This window comes from Aythya marila (genome assembly GCF_965140915.1).
Source record: "Aythya marila genome assembly, chromosome: 19".
Lineage (NCBI taxonomy): Eukaryota > Metazoa > Chordata > Aves > Anseriformes > Anatidae > Aythya > Aythya marila.
Genome location: NC_139060.1, coordinates 7903519 through 7923635, shown reverse-complemented (window position 1 = coordinate 7923635; position 20117 = coordinate 7903519). Strand labels below are relative to the sequence as shown.

The 20117-nt window shown below is 45.2% G+C and overlaps 1 protein-coding gene across 2 annotated transcripts in view; it reads left to right on the top strand.

Moving 5' to 3' along the window:
• Nucleotides 1–14141, top strand: part of GPR107 (G protein-coupled receptor 107) — a gene marked incomplete at its 3' end in the record, with an annotated part of 38420 nt that extends 24279 nt beyond the window's left edge. The window contains exons 15-18 of one of the 2 annotated variants that reach the window (XM_082775685.1): nucleotides 41–90; nucleotides 857–940; nucleotides 1745–1869; nucleotides 8539–14141. In XM_082775685.1, the coding sequence (XP_082631811.1) occupies nucleotides 41–90; nucleotides 857–940; nucleotides 1745–1869; nucleotides 8539–8635 (356 nt within the window). Of the gene's footprint in view, nucleotides 1–40; nucleotides 91–856; nucleotides 941–1744; nucleotides 1874–8538 lie in introns of those variants that run through there. The other variant, XM_082775686.1, reaches the window with a different exon arrangement.
• Nucleotides 14142–20117: the final 5976 nt, after the last annotated feature.

The window sequence follows — 20117 nt, the reverse complement described above, 5'->3', positions numbered from 1 at the left end:
TTTTGATTAATTTTCTGATGAACTTTTGTTCTCTTGACAGCTGCCATTAACCTAGCAAAGCTGAAGCTCTTCAGACATTACTATGTTATGGTAAGTAAACAAACAAACAAAACAACAACAACAAAAAACCTTGTCCTCATGCATACAGAGCACTTCAAAGCCATTCAAACCTTTAGATGGATTATTTCTTTGAAGCTGATGAATGGGGTAGAGATGCTCCTAGATCTGTGGCGGTGCTGGACTTTGGCACCTTGGCCAACTGGATTACAATCCTCAGAGCAACTTTCCTTCTTCTCCAAGCAATTGCATCCCTCTATCTTTTAAATTGGCTCCAGCTGTTTGTAATGCTTACTGATTTCCTCTGGAGACAGTTTGAGCTGCCAGTTGAATTGATGAGCTTGAATAACATACTATAAACTTGCTAAACTAAACGTGGGACCAAATGGTGCCTTGAGATGCATGCGTATAGATTCTGATTAAGTCAGTGGGAGCCATGAGCATACCTCCCAAGAGAGCATAGCCGCCTTAATGATTTCCAGCGGTCTCATTTCAGACTCTTATGAGTGTTAAGAGTAATAAATTACAGTACCGATTCTTCAGTTCTACAAAATCCTGACACTTAAAGCATTTTCCTGATGTAACTTATATTTGTTAGTAACAGCTTGAGTCATTTGGATGTTCAACAAGCTGCAGAGCCCTCAGCCCATATCTTCCATGTTTATCGAAGGAGCATAATAGGGCTAATTTGACATAATGAGTTGTCTGGGAACTGCTTCAGCTATTTTTCTGGAAAAAGAGGTTCAGTCAGGATGATGCTATTGTTCACACACATGCTTTCTCCTTTTTCTTCCCACAGATTGTGTGTTACATTTACTTCACACGGATCATTGCAATTCTCATAAAGATTGCTGTTCCATTCCAGTGGAAGTGGCTGTACCAGGTATTTGTCTGCAAAGGAAAATACGTTTATTCCTTGACTTTTTTTCTTATTAATCTTTAAATATGATTGCACCAAAAAAATACATAATGGGTTGTTCATGTTATGGTAGAACATCTCAAAGCACAGTGCTTCACCCTGTTTTCTCCTGACTTTTATCACTGATCGCTCCTGGTGGCAGGAGTGTATTTTTAGTTTTATGTTTGCCCAGCAAGGCTGCTGGATTACATGTGAGATGTCTGAAAGTAATTGCATTATTGATCTTAGTCTTTAAAATTAAAAATATCTGAAGGAAATTAATCAAGAACGTACAAAAGAGGAAAAAAAAAAATAGTCAGGTTTACCCTGTGTAATTGAGGCCCCAGGGAGCCAGTGAAATAGGCTTTGGCTTTTCCACTTACAGGCTTTATTTGCCTAGTGACTTTTTAAATACTTGGTTTCTTAACTTATAATCCAAGTAACCGTGCAGGGAGTCTTTGGAATACATTAACTGTTGAAAATACCAAACAACTTTGGGATATGTATTTTTTCCAATTTAAAAGCCAAGTCTTGCTGTAGTTATTTAAAAGTACTGGAGTGATGTCTAGAATTGTAACTGTATTTAGAGTGACAGGGAAAGCTGGAAGAACAAAGAGCTTGACAGACTTTTGCCTGGGATTAATGATAACAGGACAGGAATTGCTTTTTTATTTCTGCTGTGGCACGGGCTTCTTGGCCATAAAATCTTGAACCTTATGAATGAGCAGAAGTGTTTCATGACCGTGAAGGATTACAGGACTGAACTTAATCTTGTGTTTTTACTTACAGCTGCTGGATGAAATGGCCACACTTGTGTTCTTTGTCCTCACTGGGTACAAGTTCCGTCCAGCATCAGACAACCCATATCTACAGCTTTCTCAAGATGACGAGGATGATTTGCAGATGGAAGCTGTGTAAGAACCTACCTCTTTTACCTCTTAACTCGACCTGAGAAAACTAACGTTTATAAACAGTTTGGTCTAATCTCTAAGTCTTTATTTGAAAAAAAGATTAAGTTCTGTATGCATATTTAAAGATGAGGTGTCTATTTGGTGTGTGTTAAACTACCAAAGAGGCTTGTGATATGCCTAGGAATCCCTGAGCTGCATATTGCAGTAGAGTAGAATAAGCTGCTAAAGCATTTCATGGGGCAGGAAGATGCCCAGGGAAGTGCCAGGCTAAACAAATTAAACACAAACTGTGTTGCTGAACACCAACATGCCTTATAGATTGTCATTAACGCTGTATTTTCAGTGTGTCTGAAAATAAATCTTCGTAGTTCAAAAAGCAACCACCAAACAAATCATAAAAATCAGCTAGCAGTCTACTGACTATAAATGAGCATGATGTAAGGTCCCTTCTACCCCAGAGGTCAGCCTGTAGCTCTGCAAAAACTTAAGTAACGCTGAGCTGAGGAGACGGGGGTTTTAACAGTGCTTTTCACAGTTCACTTCTTTGCTGCTAAACCATGAGGCACCACAATGCAGCAGGACCTGAGTTAGTCTGGAGCAACTATAAAATGAGACTCAGCCTAATCCCTGTCATTTCCTTTGCAGTGATTTTCTGAGGACTTCGTTTCAGAAATGCCACTCGTTTTCTATGATAGAAATTGCTTTAAGATGTGCAGCATGCTGGAAGTGTTGAACGTGGTTATAATTGCTACACTCTGTGGCCTTGTAGGAGCAGAGCTACCCTAATCTCTTAGTAGTTATGCGTTTCATGCATAGCTGCAATTCATGTGCAGGCACAGAAGTCTATTCCTGACAGTTTCTTTCCAGTTTGGCAAATCTCCTTTACCTGATTTTAAGTGAAATAAATCACTGCTCCTCCAATTTTTATTACAGGGCCAAAAAAGTTGGAATATGTTTGCTGCCCTCATAGTTAGCTCAAGAAGAAATACAGCTTACTAGGGAATTGCTACAAGGATAGATGCATAAAGTGGAATCCAGCCTGAAATGTCATGCCAAGGACTTTAATTCTCAGAAATGTCTCCAGTAACAGATGTTCTTGCCAAATGCATAGTTATTTTTGCCTTGGGTTCATAAAAACCTCTTTGTTGAAAGATGAATTCAAGTGACCATAACATTACTTATCACTTAAAGGTGTTTCAATGGCTTATATAAGAAGCTGTTTTCAGTTTGGGTGCTGGTAAGCACACATCCTCATTAGGAAGGCAATATCTAACCTGGAGGATGTGGCAGGATTTGTGGTTGTTCAGAAATGAGCTCCTGCAAGATTACCTCTTAGACTGAAATTAACTTTGCATTGTGTACTTAATGAGTTTTTACTTGTTTGTGTTTTTGTTAGGCCTAATAATAAAGCATTTCTCACATGTAGTGATTTCACTGGACTGGAGAAGCTGCTCAATTTTAGAGGCTCTGCCAGGAAAAAGCCTTAAAGTTTAATGAGCTAATCAAGTGATTTACATCTTGCAGCAGTGATACAGACATTGCTAGAAACTCGAGGATCAGAGTTCTTTGTGAGCCTCTTCCTAGTAAGGCATTTTGGTCCTTGCCTTGGGAGTTTCCATTGTTGTGCCTTGTGGGTTGTTCCCCTTAGCCTTGCTGGATTTTTTCTCATCTGATTCATGATGAGTTTTATTCCATGTGGGCACTTGGCAGAGGATAATTTCTAAGTGTCTTGTTTTCTGTTCCCTAGCTGCATCAGGGAGGTTAAGCTTACACATTTCAGAAGCATGATATGTACACATTCTGTGATAGGTGAAGCACTACAATGCATGTGTATAAAGTTTCTTCTTGATTTGATCTTGGTAGTCCTGTTTTTGCTTTTATAAATATTAAATGTTGTTTCTATAGGGAAAAATATCAAGGTTTATTCAAGCAAGTGACTAAGTGTCTGACAGCATCCTGACTAACCATTGTATGAGCGTTTTGTCTTTCATGTGATAAATATCCACTTGTCTTCAGATGCTGTGGCAGAAGAGTTAAAAGGTTGCAAAATTCATGGTGTTCTTCCATGTCTTATTTCCAGGCTTTAAGGTGGTTTTCCTTTCTAAAAGGGTTTTTATATATCTTTTTTAAAAGTAAAAAAAAAAAAAAAAAATATTGCTGCAAAAGTATTCAGTTTCTTTAGGCTCAACATTTCCATGAGCCAATAGAGGGGAGAGCTGTATGATCAGCAAGTCTACTTTCCAGGCTTGCTTGTCCTCCAGCAAGAAAAATAGGATGCTTGAAGTGCAGCTCTCTAGTGTATGCCTGTTTTCATGCAATGCAAACTATACAAAGCTCTGTGTGGCAATAAACGTAAATATTGCTAAGGACAGTGTGGCAATCTGCAGAGCTTAAAGAAAAATCCAAAGTCTAGGTGTCTGACAGAAGCAACGTGAGGCACAAATCCTCCCTCTGTAAACTGTTTCAATTCTCAAAAAAATATTCTCTGAATCACGAACAGTGAAGGTGACTTGTAATAAGCTTGTAAAGCTACTTTTTTTTTCAGCTAACACACCCCTGTCTTGAGAGAAAGCATCCACAAATTTTTAAGACTGGTTTCAATTATACCAGACTCAATAGAAGTTGCCCTGGTGGAGAGGAGAGGATGACTAAACCTGAACTAAGGACCAGCCTGTTCTTTTTCAAGTAGGGTCAATAGCCATTCATCTTCAACAAAGTGGCTCTCTGTGCATTCTGTGCGGGGCAGCTTCTTTAGGCTGTTCTGTCAGTATGTGGGCCTGTTGCTGACAGTTTGTTAGATTAAAGTACTCTCTTTGAAAAGGTGCAGCCACACTTGGCAGAAAGAGCTGTCAGGCTTCCAGTCCTCATGCCATTTCTGGGACACGAACACAAATGTAAACGGTGCATTAGATGAGGTGGGGTGAGGAAGGGCAGAGGAAGCAGGTTTTCTTTTTTTCTTATTTTCTTTTTTTTTACTCTTGCAGTAAGTTATTTCATTAGCTCAGTAAGCATTGCTTTAGAAGAGCTCTTCTACAGATCTGGGTTGAAATCGTGCTCATAAATGCATGTGGGGTTAAGATACTTACGCAGGAGGAAGAATTGCAGGAAAAAACATTAACGGCTTTGTTCTTAACTCAGTAAATCCATTTTACTGAATGTTTGGAGACTGACTTTGTGTTTACTTAACACCACAAACAACCTCAACATAGTGAACTGCTGTGGTAATGCTGACCTACCTTTGCTTATACCTCGGGATCTGGAGTTTCTTGCTGTGTCATGAGGCAGCCTATTCTGCGCTGAAAGTCCTGGCTGGCTGCTTTTCTCTGCTCTCTCTCTCAGGTTGTGCTTCACGGCAGGCTGATTCATGAGGCTCTTCATTGGAAGTGATTTTCTTTCTCTGTGACAGCTACAGAAGTCCTCTCTGGAGAGCTGCTTTAGTGTGAAGGATTTGTTGCATTTCAGCTACAACTGATCTGTGGGCTAGAAATGCAGCTCAGCAAACTGTTCAGCTGAGGAATGTTTACTTGCAGTGTTGCAGGTCAGAGCTCAAGTTCAGAGACTGCCCAGGGCATTAGTCCGAGAATTGCAGTGTTCTTGATCTTGGTGCTGCTGCCCTTATTTTACTGGGCATTAAAACATGTTGTTTGCAATAATGTTGAGAGGGAAGAGAATCTCCCATTGTACATGAACAGTCTGAGGAATGAGGCCTTAAGGGTTACGCTGATCACTTGAGACAAGAATAGCACTTGAGACAAGAATAGCACTAATCAGACTGGCAGTCCTTAATTTTCACTGAGGAATTTACCCCACCCACCTCCCAACATCTCTTTCAGTTCTGTGCTATCATTGCACGGGGGTGCAGGAAACAAATAGCAGGACTTTACCTGGCTGCAATTTCAGTATGTATCTGTTTGTCCTCTCCCCCCATGAATGTAGGAAATGGATCTTTCCCTTTGAGCTGTAACCTCTGATCATCTTTGTTATCTTCGTGATGTATAATGGGTTGTAATTGCATTCAAGTACTGTGCTAAAATCTAGACTCTGTGCCCGGTGGGATCTTCCTAGATGTGAGTCAAGTGTTAGCACTACTTTGGTGTCAAGCATGTGCAAAGCACCTATTTAAATATCCTAGTGGGATCGCCGTTGTATATATCCTTGTTGGATTGCTCTCGTAGTGCCTCTTTTTTTTTTTTTGGTTTGTAGTTCATTATAATCTTAAACTCATCCCTGAAGAATTGATACTCAGCTCCTTACTCTGTAGTTATGAAGTCAGTTATTTCTGAAGAGTAAACTTTATAGTTGTTTTCCTCCATTCTCCCATAATTTTCAGACCATTACTTCAATTTGCCAGAACCTTTCTGCATTCTAGTCCTGTTCTCAAATATGTAGCTCTTAGTGTCTTCTGCAGATTTAATAAGCAAGTTCTCTATTCCATTACCCAGGCAATTACTGAAGATATTGAGTAGAAGTGAGCCCAGGACAGACCTCTCTGGAACCACACTCAATGTTCTTTCATTTTTGACAGGAAACCATTAAGTTCATCTCAATGCATGCTTTTCCAATTAGTTATGCATCTACGCTGATAGATCCTTCTAGCTCATGTTTCCCCAGTTTTTTCCTATGAGGCTGTGGGAAAACCACTGTCAACAGGGAGAACTTGAGATCTCTATGCTCTCTGTGCTGAAAAGCTTGGTGTGATCTCTTCCAGGTGAACATTTACTAATTCTGTCTTTCTTGTTTAAGCAACCTGCTTGCTTAATCTCCCTGGTTTTTATTTCAATAGGGAATAAAGTTGGTAGTTGATCTGTGCTCTTCTGGCCCTTTCTATTCCCTTGAACACAGGATTATCTAGACCCACTCTAAAGCATCTTAACCGCTGATGATCCCAATTCTGCCCCCGCTAGAGAATGCCAGAATGTACTAGTTTTTATTTGGGTAAATTATTCTTAGAGAGTACATGAACAGAAGCTGATATCTAATGTGGGACCAAGGGTGGTATCAGAGGAGTGTATCTGAAGATTACTTCTCTTGGATGATACTGTGAAAATGCTGTTAGCAAGCCTGATCAAATATTCTTACATGGTAAACAGCAGGTGAAAGCAGACACAGACTGACAGCGGCGACATCGAACAGGACGGTTTTATGTATGCTTCCAGGCATCCCTTGTGAATGCATTGAACCATTGCTACTCTTACTTCCAGCATCTAAAATAACCTTTGCAGCACACTTGTAGGAAAAAATACCTGGGTGGAATCAGAATCATATCGTGCAAAAGAACAGAGCAGATGTCTGGTGCATGTGAATAGCCTGTGTTATGTAGCGAGAGAGAAAGGTACAGGACTGAAGAGCTTGTTGGGAAGCCAAGGTGGTTGTAAGAGTAGTGGTGCTGTTGTAGCTGGATAAACAGATCAGTCTGCCTAGTGTTTGAACTGCATTATGAGGCTTTGTAGTTCAGTGGTCAGATTGCCACGTCAAAGCCAGGCGTAGATTGGTATAAATGGGATGACCTCTCTTCTGTTTTGTTGCTGTTCATTGAGTAATTTTGCTATTAACAGGAGTGCATTAAGCTAATAATGTTCACTTGGGGCAGTATCCACAGCTTGTGCATTTGTATAAGATATTGTACTTGTTAAAAGCACTGCAAATGCAGCAGCAAGTCTAATGGACAGAGTTAAGGGTGCTCAGCTATAGGGTGAAAAGTTTCTAAGCAAGCTGCTGAAACTTAATGTGATACCAGTTGGTTATTTACTAAACGACCTCATACTTTTTCGAGTAGGAGCAAATATTATAATGCTTATTCCATTGCAGTGCCTCTGATACTGTTTTGATACAGCTTTCCCTACATTAGAGAGGGAAACTAAATAATGTGGTTTCAGCTGAGTGCAGTTTAGACCTTGTCTATTACCAGTCCATCGTGATTTTATCTCCTCCACCACAAGAAGCAGCTTTAACTAAGGAGCTGCACTCATTTCTACTGATACAAGTGTCTTAAACGTTTGTTTCTGATGTTACATCCTGTTCTTGCTCTGATCCTTCTCTGCAGTCTGCTACTTTGGTTTTCTTTGGTCTGTTGGGTTGGTTGAGGAATGCTCCTTCAGGAGGTAAAAGCAGTGTAGATGGGACTGTGGCATGGTTCCTGTTGGCGCACGGATCCATAAGCATGAACATTTTTTTCTAAAGCATGCTGTAGTTTATTTTGATCTGAATCCTGCAAAGCACAAATGGATAAACAATCTTTATGATAACACTGCAACTAAGTCAGCTGGCCTCAGTGGTAGTTCTTCCTGTCTAGACAGCTATAGCAGATCCTGGCACACCAAGGCTGTCGGGACTTCTGTGTTTCCCATTGCCAAGCACAAAGGATTGGCCCTCTCTCAATGCTGTGACACCTGGTCTGAACAGGAAACTGTGAGCCAGCCTACATATGTCTGTTCTAGTTTAGTGACAGATGAGGAGAGCCTTGAGGACAGCAGCGTTGCTCCCAACACCCATCAGTGGCATGTTCAAGATGATACCTGCTCTGCAAAATGGTAGCAATAAGAAAGGCAGAACATCAAGACTGGTAAAGAGTCACTTGGGAGAAATGTTGTTTGATATGTGCAGGAAAAGCATGGGCTGTTGGCAAAACGGGTGTTGGAGTTCAAATTCTGATGTTGTTTCCTTCTTTTCCAGGGTGACGACTTCTGGAGTGATGGAGGGCATGAAGAAGGTCAAGAAAGTGGTGAATGGTTCAGCAGAGCCACGGGGCGAGTGGGAAAACATGGCATGATGGACTGGACTAAGGCAGCACTTTTGCAGAAACTTTTTTAATTTATTAATATTACTCAGTGGAAAGGGAGCAACTAGCACTTCCCAACACTGAAACTGCAGAGTGGGGTGTGTCTAGGGGGAGCAAAGCAGTGCAGAAATCTAACTATTCCTCTGATCATAAGAAAATGGGATCTCTTGGTACCTGCAAGGAGTGTGAAGCTTTCCTAGGGATTTTGGGTAGCTTATTCTTTTTTCCCCTTTCTGGATCAGTTAGGTATTCTGAATTGTTTGCGGTTGCGTTCTTCAGAATGTGTAATTTTAACGTGAAGAGAGACCTTTAGTGTGTATGTAAAGTATATATTTTATATAATGTTCATATATATATATACACACGCTATGTAACGTATGCTGGGAAATGCAAAGTATCACAGAAGGTGGGGAAAAGAAGAAAAGTGGTGTAAGTATTTTTTTTTTTTTTTTTAACTCTTCTTTTGGCTTGGACAAAATATAGCGAAACAAATGAGTAGAAATAACTGCAGTTATTTGACAGACTAAATGGGGTATTGGATCAGATGAATTCCACCAGTACTCACATCAGTGGGAACACTGAGAAGTGTTTTCTCTTATTCCGGCAGGCTTCCACTTGAACACATCAGGTTTTCAGATGTATTGGTGTATAGGAAGCAAGCAACTGGTTTCGTTAAAAACACCAGCCTGTAGCACAACAAGCATTAATGTAAATTCTCCACTGTTAATTGGGTTGCTCTTGATTCGTGCCCACCTGACAAGTACACAAGAGGTGTAGGACTGGGGCTTACTTTTTAGGGATCTGCCATGCAGTCTTAAATGTTGAATTTTAAGCTGTGACCAAAAGTACTTTGATCTGCATTCTAAAATATTTTCAAGGTATTTCAAAAGAGACTCCTTCCTGGCACCGTGTAACCAGTACCAGGATCTGTCCAGCAAATGTACTGCAGCATGAATCTCTGGCTCACCGTTATCCTGAGTTGCTTTGCCTCTCCGGATGGCGACTGGTACCTCTCTGGCTATGTAGTGATAGAACTATTTAAGGTGAGCTGACCTGGTCAAAACGGTATTGCTGTGAAAACCAGGCAAGTGCAACTCCCAGTCATGAATTTGTTTTTCCTGAGGAAAGGAGAGGGTTATGGCCAGAACGTTCAATGCCTGGAAGTACAGAAGTCTTATCTATCAGCTGCAAATCTGCAGTGGAATCTGAACGTAGAGACACGTTACAAATGCAGGGTGTTATCTCTAGTGCTCTGGGTATCACTAGAAAGGCAAGTCAGTGCCTGTATCTGTAGTAGTAGGGCATAGTGATGGATTGTTAATTTGTGGGAGGACAGAAGTGGTTCACAGATGTAACGGGAATAAGCTTTAAGAAAAATAAATCAAGTATAACTCACTGACCTAATGAAGCCTTAATCTTCATGTGGAGGTATTAGGCATACAGGGACAGGGACAGGCATCATCACAGAGCTTCAGATGTGCCAAGATGTCTTACAAACACTTTTAGGAGATTTTTTTTGACTAAGGGGACTGCATCTCTGGGGCACAGCTGATTAAAGGTCTACAGCAAGTTTTTTTTTTTATTCCTTCAGTTTAGAAGTGGGTGAGGATTTTTTTTTTTTTTGTATTGCAGGGTTGTTTTTTGTTTGAAACGTTGAACCACTTTCTCAGTCTTGAACATGGATTGTAGAGCTTTTAACAAGCGAGCACTCTGTACCAAGACTTGCCGTTTGAAGAGCAGCGTTGTTTTCACCAGTTGCAGCTTCTTTTCCCTGGTATTGATTCTATTCATCATCGAAGTGGTAGAAATGAATCTACCTGCTTTGATACCTGGAAGGGGCTTTTCTTCAGATAAAGCAAAAGAATAACCCTCTTATCTTGGTGCAGAGTCCTCTTCTATATTTTTCTCCTCAGCTGTAACTGCACAGTAATTGCAGCAGTGCTGGTTTGACTTTTGCTGTCGCTGTCTTGCGAAGATAAAGTTTTAGTGAAAACAGAGGCTACACCGCTAGAAAGGCTCGTACATCATGTAGCACCCTTTTAGACCTTCAGTAGGAGAAGTTCTTTTGCATATTAAGTAGCTGAGGTGTGAGAAATTAAAACGATAAACAAACATAGGCAGCCCCAGCACATCATACAGTTAAATACGATAGCTGAAAAAGCGATCCTCTCCTCTGCACGGTTATTCTGTCCCTGGGGAAGTGTCACTGTTTGCTCCCAAAGGGCTACTCAAACAGGCTGTAAATTTCACCCAGAGTAGTCCAGGAGACCTGAAGTCTGTCAGCACTGAGGTATGTGAGGATTTGCTGTCAGGAACAGAAGTGCAATAACACATTGTTAATCCAGACACAATGCTGTCTTAGAACCTCCTAATGCCTTTTGTGGATGGACTGGGGAATTCTGATGGGTGTGATTCACTCCAAAACACCGGCGGCTGTGGTGGGGTCCCAGCATGGGCCGAGCTGGTTCCAAACAGCTGTCGGTTCCGTACCTCAGCATCAGTGAAGCTGCTGATAGGACAAATGCTTTTACCTTAGTCTCAGGTTTCTTTATGTGCACTTTTCTGCTAACGTTGCATAAAGCGTAGTTGTGTCTGCCAAGACCCTGCCTTCCTAGTCAGAGGCCAAGAAATGGGTGACTTTGTCTTGGCGTGAAAAGCTGCGGCAGGACTCTGCAAGTGCTCTCAGAAGAGCTGTTTCTGAAGTTCACTTTCTGAGCCTCAGCAACCAGCTACACAACCAACTTCAGCTGGCACTTCATGCCGGGCGCTAGCCAGCAGTACCACAGTGACTTGTCAGACCTATGCATTAATAAAGAAATGTGGATATACAAGTTTAAAAAAAAAAAAAAAAAGGTATATTTTCCTACTGCAGCCATGTCCAAAGTGAATTTCCACTTTATAGCGTAGAAGTCCTCAGAGCAGGTAGAAAAATTTCCCTTGTGAGGCTGCGTGTTGGATTGGACAGCGGCTGGGATGTTGAAGGATGGGGAGGGTGGCTGCAGCTGAGCTTCGTGCACAGCTCAGTGTGTGCTGTGCCACAAAGCATCAATGGGAGGACTGCTCCTTTCCCCTTCCTCCCGAGGCAAACCCAGATCTGCACGAGTGGCAAGAGCATGACTCCTGCTAGTGAAGAGCAGCAGCTCGCCAGGCGGGATAATCACAGTGGTTGCCTTTGCCATGCTGCCTGCTGTCGCTCTGGTAGGAAGACACAGCCTTTCCCTTTTTTTCACAGGGAGGCAAAGTGGAAGAGCTGCTTGTGGCTGTGCAGACCGTTCTGGGATGCAGCCTTACTTTCTTGTCTGCCTCCTACAGAAGCGAGCAGCCAAAACAATCACTGGGTATACGGCAGGGTAGCTGAGAGGAGCCCTGGGAAGGGAGGTCTGGCGCAGCGCTGAGTAAATGGCAGTGAATGCATTCACATATGTTGCTGCTGTGGAGTGCTCGGCACCCTCTGCAGAGAAAAAAGATTGGCTCATTCTCCAATTGTAATGCAGCTTATGCCCCAATAAATCCCTATTGACAATGGCACACAAACGCCACTGATGGACTCCTCCTTACTGCTGTAACCGTTCAGCAAGCTGTCTTCCATAGGAAACCTTGCAGTGCAGCTGCCAGACTCGTGCATTCTTCAGACTTGAAAATATTTTCCTTGATGGTTCATCAAGAGACACATTAAAAGATAGGAAGACATAATGGGGTCATCTGGAACGTTGCTGCTGCTTCCTGAAAACGTAGCAGTTCTAGCTGAAGAAGCCACATGCTGTCCTATTAAGATGCTCTTTAATGTTGTCATCTAACTCAGCATGTCGTGATCTGCGCAGTGCATTGTTCACTGTTTCTCTCCATCTGACTGCCCTGTCCCTGGATTTCCATGCTGGCATACCCTGGGAGCATGTTGTAAAAATTTGCTGCATTGCAGTATTTTGTCTTCGAGCTAGTAAGGTAGGAGATGTATTTTCCTGAACTAGGTGGACTCTGTAGCGTGAGAGTGCATCCACCAAATGTTAAGCACTGTAACGTTCCTGCTGGCCACGAAAAGGGCACATCCTAACCACTCCAGTGTGCACACTTGGTGAAAGTCCAACGGAAGGCTTTTAATGTGTTAACTCTTCTTTTTCCTTACGGTACTCTTCTCGTAAAGAGGAGAAATGCAGGCTGAACAGTGGTGATCAAATGGACAAAGTGTGTGTCTATTTGAAAATTGCCTGGCTGCATTAGAAGCAAATACTGGGTATTTGTAGGTTCTGTTGAGCTCTATGAGAACTGAAGTTGCTTAGCTCTTAGAAAATCAGGTAAAAGCGCAGGCATTGAAGGAAACGCTTGCTTCTTCAGTCTGCCTCCTTTGTCTCCTTCAGTTTGACCTGTAACAATAGCTAACAGACTACTGTTACTTTAAAGCAAACGTATTGATTCTGCGTTGTGACCTCCATCTCGATCATAAGTTGTTTCCCCGTTCTTCACTTCTGTAAAAAGCATGGAGACGCGGTCTGCAGTAGGTGGAAGGCACAGTGATTTGTGAAACGTAACTGGACTTCTGCTGCCGAAAACCTGTGACCTTGTGTGTAACTTCAGTAACCCAAATGTTGCACGAAAGCCGAGGCGGTGCTCCCCAGAGGCGCTTGACCAATGTTCCCGTGTTCCCTGGGGTTGATTGCTAAATCAGTTTAATCTGGCTTCCCTTGTAGCCGCTGGGTGTGATGCTGTTAGGCTTATTAATCATTAGTAATATAGAAAGCTGTGCTTTTTTTTTTTTTTTTTTTCCCCCCCGTGTAGTTTGCTTGGAAATAGCAATGATCCCGTAAGAACTCTGCATGGTATGTACTTGCAAGTGGCTGGAACAGGATTTCAGAAAAATACTGAGATGCTACACTTGTTGGAAGTGATGGTACAAGAAGAAAGTGGCTGAGGAAAAGAGTCACTCCTTGTAGGTTGACTGGTTGAAGAACCCATTTATGTTTTGACTGCAGCAATCCTGTAGAAAGGACAATTCTTAATAAATATTTTCCTGTGGGATTTCGCTTGGTGTTCTGCTTTCTGTGTAATAAAGGAGAGCCTGACCTCCACGCCGTCCGAAGCACTTCCTCTTGTAGCTAGGATACTGGCGTGTTGGGCTGGTACCTGCTCCATCAAAACAGAGGATGGGCCTAAGTGGCCTCCCTTTCCCTTCAGTACCTATTAATAATTAATTCCAGATCCTCTTGTATCATTAAGCAGCTTTAGGGCACCTTGTACAACGTAGCTCTGAATTCATTTAGTAAATGATCTCCAAAAGAGCTCAAAGACTCTCCTGTACAGCAAGGTCCTCTTTCAGGGGTTTTGGTGACCAGTAACTATCCTGTTCTTCAGTTCATGTTTGGATGTGTAAGTAACATTTTTTTTCAGTATTTTTTTAAGCTTTATTAAAAGAACAGCAAACAGTATTTGAAGAGAAGCAAGACAGATACAAATCAGGATGGTCTGTGCAACTTGGCTTCCCTGCTGTGATTCAAATGTATAAAATAAAGATTGAATGACTAGAAAGTTTAATGCATCTTGTTTTCTGCTTCTGAACTGCCAGTAACCGAGCTGACCTTTGGTTTTGAAGTCCTTATTTTCCCCTTGCCTGATATCCCCTTGCAGCCATTAACATTGTTGTGGGTACAGGGGCCAAATCACAAAAATCAGCTGCGTACCCCTGATCTTTGAGAGAAGCCTTTTGGCTTTGTAAGGTGAACTTCAGCAGCCTTTCTGTGGTCTGAGGCTCGAATGAACAAGGTGTTTCTCCCGGCCCTGCAGTCTGGGCCAGGCAGGAAGGCAGACACAGCCAGGACTTGCTGCTGCCAGCCAGCATCGGGGGCTCCTTGTGCCACAGGGCTCGGTGTCAGCCTGCCGGGCAAGGGAGGACACGGAGCTGGTGCTCTGAACCTTGGTACCAGAGGCAAATTGCCAAAAATACAGGTTTCTACCCATAATAACCTTGTGGATCCAGTGCAATTATCTCCGTGGAAATACTGCCTTAAAGAAAGGAGCAGGTTTGATTTTAGGCTAGGCTGAGGGTGTGTGGGGACTTTTATAGTTCTCTTTGTGAGATGCCAGGGTCTGAGCGTGGATTTCGGGTTGGCAGGGACGAGGAGGGCAGCGTATTTCCATAAAGTGCTCTCCCTGCCGATCCACCCCCTGCCTCAAAAGCATATGGCCTTCGTCACCGAATGTAGGTCTTCAGAACGCTTTGCAGTTTATCCTATAGTTCCCAAGCTACCACCGAGGGGTAGTGCCAGAAATAGACGGTGTTCTCTCCCCTGCAAATCCCAAGCAGCCGTTTGTGCGTCGCCTGGAGCTTTTGGGTGGGTGGTGTTTTGCTGGGGAGCGAAACTGTAAAAAAGTACACGGGTTTGGGACTTAATAGCCTGCTGCAGAATACAACAAACTGCATGCAGGTAGTTCTTGGGGGTTTGCTTTCTCCCAGCTGCACATCCTCTGCTTTTTTTTTTTCTGTCTGGTGTGTTTTTGACCTTAAAACATCTCCCCCTAAAGTGGCAGCAAACTCATCGCTGATGTACCACACGGGGCTCCAGGGGAGCTGGTTGTACTGGACCAAAACCAGTTCAGCTGTAATGGAAGAAGGGTACGCCAAGCGGGACTGAATCGTGAAAAGACTTGAGCTTGAGACCAAGCGTGGGTTATGTGAGAAAAATCTTGATTTCTGCCTGTCCTCTTGGTGGGAGGTGAGCCCGAACGGTGCCAGCTCGGTGAGGTTCGGGCTGACTGCAGGCAGAGGTCACCTGGAGGAACTGCACAGGGGCGAGGATGAACAAGAGCCCTGACAAAGCTTCCCTGAGCCTGCTGTGTTTGAGTGCACGTCTGTGGGTGTCCAGACCAGAGGAGGCAAATGGTTCTACCTGCTCTGAGCATTTTCTTTCAGCGTCTGAAATTCTGAGCTGTCTTGATCGCGTGCAGCTCCCCCTTGCAGGACAGGGTGCCTGCTGTCAGCGCTCACGCTCCGCCAAGATGATCTTCGTGACTGCGAAGACCTGCCTTCTCTTTAAACCTTGCTTTTCCCTTCTTTTGCCTTCTGACTGACAGCCTCTAACGAGCAGGAGGGCGTGGTGGTGCCCTGGATAGCGAATGGTCAATAAAACCAAATTGCTTCGAACAGCGAGGTAATAACAGAGCTGGCGTTGGCACAGCTGCTCCTGATCCTGGGGTCCTCAGGCAGGAGCCGAAGGATTTCGTGTGCCTGAAATAACAGGAGCTGCATGTTCAGGAGCTGCACGTTCTCCATTTCTTCTCTCCAGTCCCATTTGTGGCAAATAATGTGACTCGTGCTGCTTTCTTGTGGCTGCTTCCCCCCCGTAGAATATTTCTAGAGGGATGGCTGAGACGCAGTGCATCGGATGTCTCTTGTATTGCCGAATAAAATGAACAGGAATGCCGGGGGGGCTGTTAGGGTGGTGGTAGGTGGTGTAGGTGAGCACCAAAATGGAGCGGAGAGCTTAGGGCTCACTGCTCCCTCTTGGGATGATTGCACTGAGCTTGGCAAGAGACCTCCAGCATCCTCCGTGGGAGGAGCTGTTAAACAACATGGGGCTTCTGCACCAAGGGGAAATACAAGATTTTATTTTATTTTATTTTATTTTATTTTATTTTATTTTATTTTATTTTATTTTATTTTATTTTATTTTATTTTATTTTATTTTATTTTATTTTATTTTATTTTATTTTATTTTATTTATTTTTTCTCCCAGGAAGACTGCTCTTAGTCACTGATCCCCTATACCATCTGCGGTCTCAAGCCATTTTTGTAGGGCAGCACAACAGCCCGCTGGCAGTCTGGCACCCTACAAACCCAGGTGGGGGGGGACTGTTGGTGCCTCGGCTGCTGGCTGGCTGAAAAATGCCTCTCCTGTGGAGCTGCTCTGGATGATTTGTTCCCTGGGAGCTCTGGGAAGTGGGGAGGAATCCCCCACCTGGCTCAGCTCTTATCCAAGGTATTGATTTGCAGCTCCCAGGAGGAGCCAAACTTCCCCCTTTGGGGATGGATCTCATACTGGGAGGTGTTGGCCAGACTGGAGGGGCTACAAAGGAGAGCTGCAGTGGCCGAGATGGGAGAGCTGGGCGACGACAGAAGATTACAGGGGTTAAGGCTCTCAGCCTGGTGATTAAAGATGAGCAGTGCTGTGCAAAATGCCCGCACGGGGGGAGCCACGGAAACGGGCTGGGGACTCATTAGTGGGGCCCGAGGTGGAAAGGTGAGAAGGAACTAAAGCAGAGGGAAAAAAAGCTGGCAGGAGAAGCCTCCTGCCACGGAGATGGGTTTTGCTGCAAGCAGTCTTCCCCAGAGAAATGGAGGAGGTTGTGTGTTGTTTCCGATAATGAACAGCGGACCGGGCAGATCCCTCCTAAATATACTGCGGGGAGCAATCCCTTATCAGCCGTGAGCGGGACTAAATGCCCGACTTGGTCTTTCTCCATTTGCTTATCTCCGTGGGAAGCACGTTGCCTGCCTAATTGCTGGCGTGGAGGCTCCTTTTTTTTTTTTTTTTTTTTTTTTTTTGTTGTTGTTTCACCATTAAACCTTGCGCATACCTGGAGCGAGCTGGGCTGCTGCCTGGCAGGAGCGCTGAGCGGCCCCGCTCCAGCGAGGCTGGGAAACGTGCTCCCTCATCTGTATTCCTGGGAAGTCTTGGTTTCAGCTGCTGCTGCAGAAGCTGAGCAGAAATATCTGCTGGGATTCGCCAGCCCCACAGTGCCCCTGCGGAACCGTGAATCAGAGCAGCCTTGTGGGAGGCAGCCGCACAACCTCTTACGGCGATGAAATCTGAAAAATAGGTACAAGAGGATTTTTGCATGTTCAATTTTTTTTTTTTTTTTTTTAAATTCAGTTATAGCAGGTTGGGGTTTGGGTGGACAGAAATAGCTGGAGAGCGCTGCTTGCTTGCCAAGCTTGCTCAAAAAGCTCCTTTCTTGCGTTAAAAGCAGCCGAGGGGAGCAGTGCCCAGCGCTGCCCTGCTCCTGGGGTGCCCTGCAGCAGGGCCACCACCACATACGGGGTGCAGCACCACAGGCAGGCTTCCTGCACCAAAAAGCTGATGGTCAGACACGACTCACAGGTAATCTCACAAATTGGCTGCCTTCCTCCTGCCTCGTGGAGCAAAAACCACCACAACTGCTCGCGGCGAGTGCCCTCAGCTGAGAATTTAATGGACAGCCACCGAGCTGCCCTCAGAGCAGGGATGGAGGCAGGAAAGCAGCTTCCCTGTTTTGAAGGCACTGATGTATTCCTAAAAATAAAAGCTTTAGGTCTCAGCCTTGCCGTTTATAGGGATGCTCCTCAGATTTTTATTTTTATTTTTGGTAAAAGCATCCGTTGGAGCAGGGCGTTAGAATTGGTGCGTGGTGCCCAAGTAACCTCGCGCCCAGGGTGGTGAAGCAGCCTCTCCAACCCCTCTTCCAGCCCCAGGGGTGCTGGTGGCAGCTGTGGGGGTGTCTTGGGGTGTCCTGGGTGCAAGAAGCTGCTGCTCCCCGTGCGGCTGGCATCTTCCCTCGTGCAGGCACCGCTGCGCAGCGCGTGCCGGGCCGGCGGCACGAGGAGCCTTTCCTTTTCTGTTCCCCATCAAGGTGCTGCCTGCTTCCAGTAGCGAGCGGCGTTTGAAGGCTCCGGGAGGCTGGGCTGCAGCTCCTGCACTGCGGGAAGGGAAGAGAAAAGAAGAGAAGGTGTTTTCCCAGGTGCCAGCTGGGATGTGTGATGTGCCACCAGGGAGGATCGCCGAGCCGCTGCCTCCTGCTTGGCTTTGTCTCAGCCAAATGCTGGGCGCTGACACTGACGGGCTCCCGCTGCCGCCCCGTGCAGGTTCCCACGTTAGCATAACAATGACAGCCCCGGAGGCTGCGAAGAGAACAGTCTTAAAAAAAAAAAATTATATATAAAAAAAAAGAGTTTAGCAGATAAATGAATAGCGTGGCTGATTGTAACACTCAGAGCATCGGCTGCGCATCAGTCCTGCGGCTGTAGGGGCCGCCTGTGCGTGGTGCTGCCTGTCTGCAGCCCTTCCCCGGTGCCTGGCTGGAGTTTCACCATCAGCAACTCGGTTTCCTTGGGAGAAGAACCCGCAGGCGCTGCTGCTGAGGCCCTGTACCCAAAGACCCGCTGTGCTTTGTGTCGTTGTGCTTTGTCCAAAGCCGTGCTAGGTATTGGCACCAAAAGGCTGTGCTATCTATATTCATGCTGGTGTCCCAGTTTGGGGTCATTAAGGCCTGATTTCGGAGGCCTCTGTTTGCCGGGTGTGGCTCAGTTATCCCAGCAATTGTGCTGCTGACATCCAGGACTGGGCACCCAGTGTTTGATGTGCCCGTGGTGAAACCAGGGCAAAGCAGGAGCAGCATCAATCGCACGTTTGTAAAGCCTAAAAGAGCTTTGGGAACCTCCTGGTTGGTAAACTTGAAGCTTTAGAGCCCCGTTTGGGTCTTCCCGCAGCCCCCTTGCCATGAAACCACACTCGTGAGTACAATTATTGCCATCTGAGCCTGGGGGGACACCGGGAGAGGCGAGGATGTGACCGGGCCCAGCTGCCTCGTTCCTGCCTTGTTCCTGCCTCCTCGGCTCGCGGCTGTGGCACCAGGAAACTGAACTCATTCCGCTGGAATTTCTTCAACTCCAAAGCAACTATTTCAGCGGCTCTCTGTGCCAGCAGTGACCACAGCTTGTCTGGTGGAGCGGCCAGCGCTGACGCTGATGATTTCTTTTGCCTTTTTTTTTTTTTTTTTTTTTTTCTGACTCACGATCATTAAGCATTAACCTTAAAATAGCCGCTCTTTTGGCAGTTGATATAATTAACCTCGCGCGTGCGTTCCTCCCCCATCCTAGGCTTTGAGACTTCGCTGCCGCCCGACTCCCTGAGTTTTCAGGCTCAGCGGAATTTGGCTTTTCCCCAGGAATCACAGCATGGGCCGTGCGCTCTGCTCGCCGAGTTCATGGCCTGGCACAGGCTGCCTGCCGCTGCCCTCTCCAGCACCAGGCTCCCTGGGGTATCCTCTGCCCCAATTCCCATCTAAATGCGCCTTTGGCCAAGCTCTGGGCACTGCCCCATCCCCAAATGCCAGCAGCGTTGGTGCTGGCTGTGCCCAAGGGACCCGCAGGCTGCACCCCTGGCTCCTCCAGCCCTGCAGCACCGCCGGGTTTCAGATCTGAACACATCTACAGCGGGGGAAAGGGAGGAAAAGGCCTTTTTGTGAATTGGAGAGCACTAGGGAGGGGGCTGAGCGTTGCTGCTTGCATGCAGTGCTGTTCCAACGAGGAGCCCCTGATCTGGATGCTAAAATCAACGAGGATGTGTTGGGTTGGGTTGGGTTGGGTTGGGTTGGAAGCCCCGTGGTGGTGCCTGGGGACGCTCACTCAATGCACGCAGCGCGGCCAGCCCACGTGGAGCGAAGGCGGCGTGCCTGAGCCCGGCGACCCCGCTGTGTCCTGGGGAAAAAAATAAAAAATAAATAAAGA